The sequence below is a fragment of the Trichomycterus rosablanca genome, chromosome 21 (assembly GCF_030014385.1).
Source record: "Trichomycterus rosablanca isolate fTriRos1 chromosome 21, fTriRos1.hap1, whole genome shotgun sequence".
Classification (NCBI taxonomy): Eukaryota; Metazoa; Chordata; class Actinopteri; order Siluriformes; family Trichomycteridae; genus Trichomycterus; species Trichomycterus rosablanca.
This window is the reverse complement of record NC_086008.1, coordinates 10,393,648-10,403,253: the sequence shown is the minus strand read 5'-3', so window position 1 is coordinate 10,403,253 and position 9,606 is coordinate 10,393,648. Positions and strand designations below refer to the sequence as shown.

General features: G+C 38.0%; 1 protein-coding gene across 1 annotated transcript; it reads right to left on the bottom strand.

Moving 5' to 3' along the window:
• Positions 1–339: 339 nt before the first annotated feature.
• Positions 340–9,323, bottom strand: arrdc3a (arrestin domain containing 3a). Its single transcript, XM_063018235.1, has 8 exons — positions 8,878–9,323; positions 6,254–6,335; positions 5,980–6,127; positions 4,607–4,709; positions 4,241–4,497; positions 3,348–3,510; positions 3,074–3,216; positions 340–2,739 (listed from the first exon to the last, which is right to left on the bottom strand). Exons 1-8 carry the CDS (start codon positions 9,155–9,157, stop codon positions 2,677–2,679), a joined length of 1,239 nt encoding a protein of 412 aa, XP_062874305.1. The 5' UTR covers positions 9,158–9,323; the 3' UTR covers positions 340–2,676.
• Between the last annotated feature and the right edge of the window lie 283 nt (positions 9,324–9,606).

The following is a 9,606-nucleotide window of genomic DNA, read 5'->3' as shown; positions in this document are numbered from 1 at the left end:
AAAGTGGTCCAAGCAAGGTACAGTGGTAAAGCGGTGGCAAAGGTTTATTGATGCACGTGGGGAGCGAAGGCTGGCCCGTGTGGTCCGATCCAACCAGTGAGCTACTGTAGGTCAAATTGCTGAAGAAGTTCATGCTGGTTCTGATGGAAAGGTGTCAAAATACACAGTGCATCACAATTTGTTGTGTATGTATCAGCAAAAAGAGGACCAACACAATATTAGGAAGGTGGTCATAATGTTATGCAGAAAAATACATTTAATACAAAGTACATTCATCAGGAATGTAAGAATTTGAAGTGGAGTACAAATAAAAAGACATGACAATCATTTTAATGCTTAGTAAAGGTTTATTTAGATCAGAGGAAGAACTAAGACAAGTTCAAAACCATTCTGAACCTAAATTTGTCGATTAACATTATGTAGTGTTGATAATGATCACTAAAATATAACAGCCAAAACAAAATGTTATACTAATGTGGAAAAAAAAAAAAACTCAAATAACTCAAAATATTGCACTTTGTTTTTAAAATAAATCCACTCAACTTTGCTTCTTTTATTCTTTATAGTGAAGTTTAGCTTTAACACTGAATTAAATGGACGGCCAAGCACTGGACATTGGAACTGACCAACCACATATTTCTTTAAGCTTATCATTTTACCCAAGGCCAGGTAAGGGCTGCTAAAAATAAACATGAATGAGTTGCTCAGTCTTTCAGAAGGTGTGCTAACACAGTCAGACATTTTGCCAAAATAATAACAGAACTGAAAGCAAAAGTTCTAAATGCACCTCATGCTCAAAATGGGTGGTAAGCCATAGAAAATCTAAGTGGCATGTCTGGGGATTAGTGTTCGCTTTGAAGGACTATTTGGTGTTCCCTTTTTGTCCTTTTAAACAAAAACACATTTTAGACGACACAGAGACGGAACCTCGTACGTTGTGAGTTGTGATGAACCAGGTCAGTTCCTCAAGGCCACTATGATAAGACACTTTAAATTAGTCTGTGTATGTTCGAGTCTTGCTTAAAACTTGTTGAATTCTCCACACCCTCACCGAAACCACAAATAACACGTACACACACATGCATCATCTACTTAACTATGATCATTCATACCATCCTTGTAAATGCAAATGTAAGCTTTGTATCGTACGCGGCTTAAAACATTTCACTGGGAGATGGTTGAATTAGACACGTCCTCCAGACCTCAGCGAGATATGATTAGGCTTTCCAAAAAAAATGCTACATGAAAAAGGAAGCAGAGCTTTCATCGACCTTTGTGTTGAACAAGTTTTAAAACCAATGTAAGTCTCAATTCAACACTATCAGCCAAATTTGGGCTGCATCCCTAACTCACCATTAGTGAATGTGTGGGTTTGTAGGCTGTCTAACATTTTGAGGGTGCTCTAGACTGGCATATCTTGTACTTTCAAGTTTATTTGCAATAAATCATATCTGCCATCACTGGCCTGGAGGAATGTCAGGGCAAAAGAAGTCTGGAAGGGCAAAAGAAGTCTGGAAGTGCAACAGGACAAAAAGGGAATGTCGTTTGTCTTAGAAAGCTGCCTTGTGCATTGTCTTCTTAATCTGTTCATCTAATCTACTTTTTGCTCTTACCTACATTTTATGCTTTTTTTTATATCTATTGTGTTTCCAACCATTTGGCAAGTGAGAAGTTCTCCTGAGACTGAGGCAGTGCTGTATAGAAGCCTGCTCTATTACACTACAAACAGAAAGGCAACGAACTGTTCAAGCTGTTCGCAGACAGCCTACCGGGTTCCACCCTGTTTTATCTCTCCGCCCTGCCTTTACATGCGAGTGGCAATGCCACTTCTGCTTCTCCACCACAAAACATGCACTAGAATTAAATCCCCAAGCAAACACAGACTGACTTAACGTATACACGGTGTCTGTATGAGCAGAAGGAAAAAGTACGTCTTTCTGCTATTTCTGAACCGTACAGGAAACGATTCCAAGGCCTTACAGAACCTTAAGATGGTATGCCCATGGGCACAGTGCCATATGCATGTCTTTAAGAATAAATGAAGGAAAAAAACAAAACCACCTACAAACATCTGGAACTAGATCAGAGCTTGATTTGAGTTCATTCAGTCTGAATCTTGTTCAGAGTTGTGCGGATAAAGCCTGCGTTTAGTCGTATTAGACCAGGACAGTGAAAAACAAAACAGTTAGTGATTTTCAAACCGAGCCTCGTAAGTCAAGCTAAAAATCAAATGTGCAAAAAATCCACAACCAAAGCCGGAGTCTTCTCTCCTTTGTACTGCAGGCGGTGGCTGTTTCCTCTGTGTATATATACACACACGCACGTCTCCGGATAGCTTGGTGCACTACGACCTCATCTTGCTTTGTGCCACAGTTAGAGAAACGAGCGTTAGGACGACAGAAACTAGGCTGATGAAATCTGGCGGCGTAATCAAGTAGTCCGACCAGGTACAGCTGTCCACAGGGATCGACACAGATGAGCGTTGTGAACGCAAGTCACAGTGCAGGCGTGAAGTGACTTGGCAGTAACTTTATGCAACTGACCATCCTTTCACCTGCGTGTTTGTTTTCTCACAGCATTGACCGCAGCATGAGCATGCTCGCCGTCGCCGGGGAAAAAAACGAAAAGACGAAAGTTTAATGGGCCCGACCGCTCTGGGCTGATGTTGCGAGCTGTTCATGGGCAGGTGTCAGGCCTCTGCTCCTCCGTCTGTCTGGGCTGATCTGGGTTGGGATCAATCTAAAGAGAGAGGCAGATACAGTTAAAAATAAGACCACATGGACTGATTACAAATCAGTTTTCAGAGCTGTGCACTATTAGATTGCTTGGAAACTTGTGATACCACAATCCAAATACAATGTTTTTCAATAGGCTGCCAAACTTTACAGCTTGATTACTGTGACAATGTTTATACTGGATCAGTATCAACATCCGCTTGTTAAAAAAGCTTGTTTAGAACACCCTTATGTCATCCTTATGTGTGTCTATAATTTACATAGCACTTTGAGTGAAATAAAATAAGTATTTAAAGGCATTTTGCAAATCTACTAACATGCCATTTATCAAGATTTACCTCAGAATATGGAGGTGGAGGCTGGAAGCGAAATTCTTGGATGTAGGCAAACAGTGGGCTGTCAAAGTCCTCACGTCTACAGGACACTTGCACGCAGTTCTGTCTCTGTTCCTCTGATACCACTTCTGTATAGGCTGGTGGAGCTAAAAACATTCAAACAGAAAAAATGTTAACATTATTGCTGTTATTTTTGTAATTCTGAATTTTTCCAACTCAATTTTACCAGTAACGAAAGAAATTGGTGTTGAATGATGTCTGTAACATCTAAACTTACCTTCAGGTCTTTCTGGGAGGCTGAGGCCCAGCCAGCTCATGGTCATGCTGCACTGGCTGCTAACCGATGATGTGCGGCTTCCAAATGGATGCAGCGGGATTGTGCCGATCACCAAAGGCAGGTTGAGGGACAGGTTCATAGCTCCTGGAATGTCCACGTAGACCTGAAAAAATTACCAAAGACCAAAGGTCAGATACAGTTCATTTTTGATACCTACATATACTTACATATTTAATATAATGGTGCTAATTTTCAAGTCATACAATTGCTGTGTCATTTGTGGACAAGTTAAGATGATATTCTGGCCAGGGTAATTTTAGGTTACCCTGTCATTATGTAAGCATAAGATGGTCAACAGTTTCACATAGTAAAGAGGTCATTAATAAGCATTAACCTAAATACAGCAGATATTTTTGACTCATCCTCTTAGCAATGTGTGATGGTTCATAATCTCATTGTCATAATTTAAAAAATAAGCTTTTATGGAACATCTACAAACTTTTAAGAGCAGTCCATTTTCAACACTAGTTCAGTGGGTTGACTGGCCCTTCACAATGTATGGTGTAATGACAACTATAAGTTAATAAACATTCCTAATATGAAATTTATTCCATATCATAAAGCTTTCAGGCATGCGAATAAAGGAATTTACACCACTGGTGGTGTACTAATTTAATAGACTATTTATAACAGTTGTATGTAATATAGAATGCAAGCTGTGAGTCACTGAACTTTGTGTTTGTTGTTGCATGGTAATAATCTTAAGCAGACAGTAACAGAAAATGCTGCGTCACGCCTGCAAGATAAGCACAATGTCATTTAAAATTCTACTGATTGGCTTGGTGTATGACTAGCAGGACTATTATTATTTTATTCCCACTTGTTAAACTCACCATTAGTGAATACTCCACCCGGATGATGCTGCAGTCCAGTATGGATGGCGACACAGGTGGGATCTTCAGCATCTTCCCGTTCCATGTCTCAGTCTTGCCAGAAGACAGCGACTCGCCACGCAGATTGGCCACCAACTGTTTGATCTCCTTCATCTTCCCTTTGGCAAAGAAGGTCTGCGTTTGGTAGATGGCAGCCTTTGGCACAACCATACGCTTGGAGCAGTTCTCGATTTCGGCGAAAATCTGAATCGATTCTCCTGCGAGGACAAATACAGGACTGAGCCAACATGGCCAACCAAATAACAACAATAGTTGTGCAGTCATTGTTGTGAATGATCTCTTGTTATAGTGGAAATCATATATTACCTGGGGTGTAACCCTTCCTTTCAATTTTGGCACTTAGGGAGATTGGACCTGAGGTGCAAAACCAGCAGCATAGAGTCTTGTCTTTCGTGCCTGCCTGGGGAGACTGGAGAAGACAAGAACCAGATATGTTATCTTAAAAGTTCAGGTGTAGGTCAGCCAAGAATGGTGAGTACTATTCAGTTCTGCATTGTGAGCTTCACTAGTAGGTTAATATCTTACATAACTACTATTTTAAATGATTATAAAATTGTTCTGATTATACGCTCTCTGGTGAGTGTTACAGTCTTTCCCAAAATAGTTCTCAGGTATTCTGAGACTGTTCATGTTTTCACTTTCTCACAGCTCACTAAACGTCTAATAAAACAAACAAGTACACCAAATACCTAGGGCAGAATTCACAAAACAACCTAAAGTTAAGTTCAAACAAGCTTGTTTAGGAGATTATGTCCTAATTTTAAAACTTGTTTTTTACTTTAACAGTAGTTCTAAATACATTATCCTAAATGGGTGTTTCTGATATTGTGCCAACATATAATAAACTTAACATGGATTTTATGCATTTCTGTGGTAATTTATTTGCTATACAATATACATACACTGTACTATTGCTTAAACTAGAGCAGAACTTAATATTTTTAAGTATCAGGATAAATCAATTGATAAATCAAACTGATTTCTATATACTGGAAATATACATGTGCTTTGACTTAATGTCAAATCAATTTAGTTTAAATCTGCTATACAGGAATGATACTTTTGGGTTTAATTTAGATATAAACCAAAGTCTCTGTAAAATAATAATAATAATTTAAATACAGGGTGTCCCAAAATGAACTGACATTTTAATTTTTTAATAAAACACATTTTTTATTTGAACATTAATAATGTTTTTGCTTTATTTGGAAGTAAAGACATGGAGGTTATGTATGAAACAAAACATCTGACAAATGACCGCCTCGACCGTGGCAGCACGTTCACTCTTTTGATTAAATTTTCCATGACACGTTGACATAATTGCTGAGAAATTTCAGTAATGTTGTGTCAAATTTCTTCTTTGAGGTCCTCAATGAATTGTGTTTTGCTGGTGTACACTTTATCCTTAAGATAACCCCAAAGAAAGAAGTCTAACGGCGTCAAGTCACATGATCTTGGCGACCAGTTCACATCACCATTTTTAAAGTGAATTTTTACAATTTCTACGCATTGTTTGATTGTGTACCTTTTCATGATTTAACCTCAACGTTTACTAATGACAGCAATTTAAAAATCTCTAACTCTGGTTTTGCTGCGAAAAAATTGTGGCAATGTCAGTTCATTTTGGGACACCCTGTATAAAGATGCCTGAATAGGATGGGGGGCTGTAAAGCACTCACCAGCAGTAAGGGAGTGTTGATGTCAATGTGTTCGAAAACGGTGAACTCTTTCTTGGTCTTCATGGGCAGAAGCCATGGTCTGTGCAGCTCTGCTTTCACCCAGTAGCGCACACTACCATGTTTCCCTTCAAACGAGGTAGCCAGAGGTCTGCACATAGAAAACAACACAGTGGCATTAATAAACCAAAAGCAATTAAAGCAAGATTGTAAGATTGCTAAAATGTTAATTGTGTTTGATTATAACTGAGATGTGAAAGCTTTAGGAAGCACTCACGTTTGTGGAAGCTCAAAGCTAAATGCATACTCGTGTCTTCCTGAATGGATTGTCGTGAGACCTTCCTCTGAGTTATCATCATCTGAAACAAAAGAGAACAATATTCCAAATACATGTATACCTTACCTGAGACAGTACTACAGAAAAAGCTAAAAAAGGACGTATTTCTTTGTTTAAAAGCAATAGACACACTCATACAGATCATTTAGAAAATGATAAACGGATTTATTTCAAATCTTAGAACCAAAAAGCACTTAAAATACTTTGTGTGGGTTGTCTGGTGCACAATATTTCCTGAAAGTCATTTAGATTCAGGCAAGTGTATGTTTGTGTGGGTTATTTCATTCAAGATGGGAGACACTCATAAAGAATGAGTTATATAATTTAACAAAACAATACATTTAATTGTTTGGACACGTTTAAATATATAAAATAAAACAAAAATCAAAAGAAACATTACAGCATTCAGCCTTTTGTAGGCTTTATACAGCCAGCGCCCTCCCTAAACTGTCACTCAAAAGCCGAGCTGAGCTAGAGAAGACCGGACTAAACCGGAGCTGGCTGCCTTCACTGCATTACGCATTCACAGCCGTGCAGAATTCAAGAGCACCAGCAAAGCCTGTTCAGTGTTTTTCTTTGAACGTGTGCACACACACACTCTTTACAAATGTTCTCCCATTTTAAATTACACTTAAGACTAAAAAATACGACCCAGACACAATGATGAGACAGAAACAGAAAATAGATTTCTAAGCTTCACCTTTATTGTTAGTATTTCGAGGTTACAATTAAACATGATAGCAAGTTACATTGAATAGATTTCAGAAGAAAATCAGAATAATCAATGACAGTATGAAAACAGGAATTACATTATCAAACAGAGATTTAACATGCAAGTTAAAATAATGTACATTACTCCCAGTTATACAACAAATAGACTATATTAGAATATGTATTTAAAAGGTTTAATGAGATTTTTTTTTGTTCCTGGCTTTACACCAATTATATTTGTAATTTATTATGGTAAATGTCATTCAAATGTCTGTCAAACATGTTTTCTACAAATCACACTGTATGCCTGTTAGTCATTAAGGAATAAAACTAGTGTTAATCAGGAAGTCCCCCAACTAATCAATGTGTAAGGAGAAATGCTATCCATAAATAATCATTCTGTCTTTAATAAAACAAATAAAACTTTCATTCTTCCACATACACTAGCCTATTTTGTAGGGATGGTAATATAATATACATCATCTGGCTATAATTGTGCCTACCTTAAGATTTAGCTATATCATTTATGTCTTTATATAACAGCAATATACCATTTTCATGTAGAAAAAAGTGTTTATGTGGTGGTGTTACACTTTTAACAAATACTACTAAATCATGATATATACCAGTCGTCTGTTATATAGGATTCTGGCTATATCACCAAATAATTTCAAGCTAAGTTATATAATTACTTTTTTGGAACCTTTGTTTGCAGATGATAAAACCTGGTGTGACAAAAAAAATAGAATAAACTTAACTCCCACTCTAACCAATTTTGCAAAAAAAATGGAATTAGGAATTATTTAGATAACTAACTATACAGATATATACATTTTAACATCCCCATCCTTTTCACTTTTTTTGTCTCTAAAATTATAATGAAGATAGTATAAACTATAAATGAACATCTACAATTATGTGGTGGCTCCAGAAAGCAGTTAAACATATAAAAACCATGTTGTATTACATGTTCTTCAAAGTAGCCACCTATAGAATGGGATGCTGAGCATTTGTTGGCTGCTTTTCAGTTGAAATTCTATCTGGTCAATCTGGTGTGTTCAGAATCTTGGCTGGTAGTGTACAGAATGGTGCTTATTGACATGGCTGGAGTAAAGTCAACAACATCCATCAACTGCAACTGTCTGAAAGTTGTTTTGGAGGACTGCAGCAATGCAGACAATGCACAAAGACTGTAGCTAAAATCGGTGGCAAACAAGTGCATGATGCATTTAATGCATTCGGCCAATAGTAATACAAAAGCATGTATATTTATTTATTTCTATATAAAAAAGTTTTATTCCAAGCACTTTCTGCAAAGAGTGACGTCATGGCACACGCGTTGTACCTTGACCAATCAGAGGCGACTGCGAGCAGGCACTGCATCAGAACAGGATTGAACCGCTTTTAACAATGGGTGGAAACTCAACACTAAATTGTCCCAAATTACCCGTTTAATTCCTTAAAAACAGGTCAAAACAACGAATTCTTTTTCTCTTTTATTATAAAAGTTGGGTCGAATGAAAAAAATGTTAAACATTTCGATGAAATATGAATTAATATTAAAGAAACAGTTGGTTGCCATTCATTCTACTGATCCTCTGTACTTCTGACAGTTCAGTGCTCATGAACACAGCGTGCTTACAGAGTTCTCAAGATCATAAATGTTTGTTCATATAAATTCTGCTCTGAACAAACAAATTTGATCATAATAGTTATGTATAAGACGCACGAATCAGTCCAGGTAGACTAGTGCTATACCAGTACAACTGAATAGAGCAACAACTGGTAAAAAAGCTTGAGCATCCACATCAGATGAACATAATAAGCAGATCACATTTCTATCGCATGCTTACCTCTTCCATGGCCAATAAGGAGATCTTTGTGATTTAGATACTCCACTTCTTCTGTATAATTTTGCGTGTAGGCAGTATTGGATCCAGCATTTCGCGATTCAGTCCATCGCACTTTGGCTAAGCCTTTTGCATGGATTTTAAGCGACTTGACGCGAATTTCGCCGGTCACTTCGATGATGACCCTTCCTGAGACGCAGTCCCCGCTGGAAAACACGGGCACATTGCTGTCATTGTGACAGTCATAGCTTACGACCATGTTCTTTACTTTTCCGAGCACCATGGTGGCGAGAAAAGAAGTCTAAATGTATAAAAAAAGAAGTCTATAAAAATAATCTGTTATGAAAAAAGCACGCTGCAACACTGTTGAGTGTCATTGGTGTGCGAGAGCTGAATAACAGCACAGAATGCTGTTATTGCGACTCGACACAGGTTGGATGGTCCGCTCAGAAAGACAGCACAGGTTCTGCGCTCTGCTCACTTTAAGCCACGGCTTGGCTGAAAAACAACCTCCTGCGCATGCGCAAAACTTTCAGTACGCCTCCGGGCTGAGCGAAGGGGGGCTTTCCTCTCCAACTCTACCCCACTGACAGACACAGCACAAACAACAGCTGAGCAATGTGAGGTCAAATATTCACACAATATACTACTGCGTGTTATTGTTTTACCACTGGGGTTACACAGTAGCTTCAATTATTGGTAATTCTCTTAACTATTACACACTATATTACC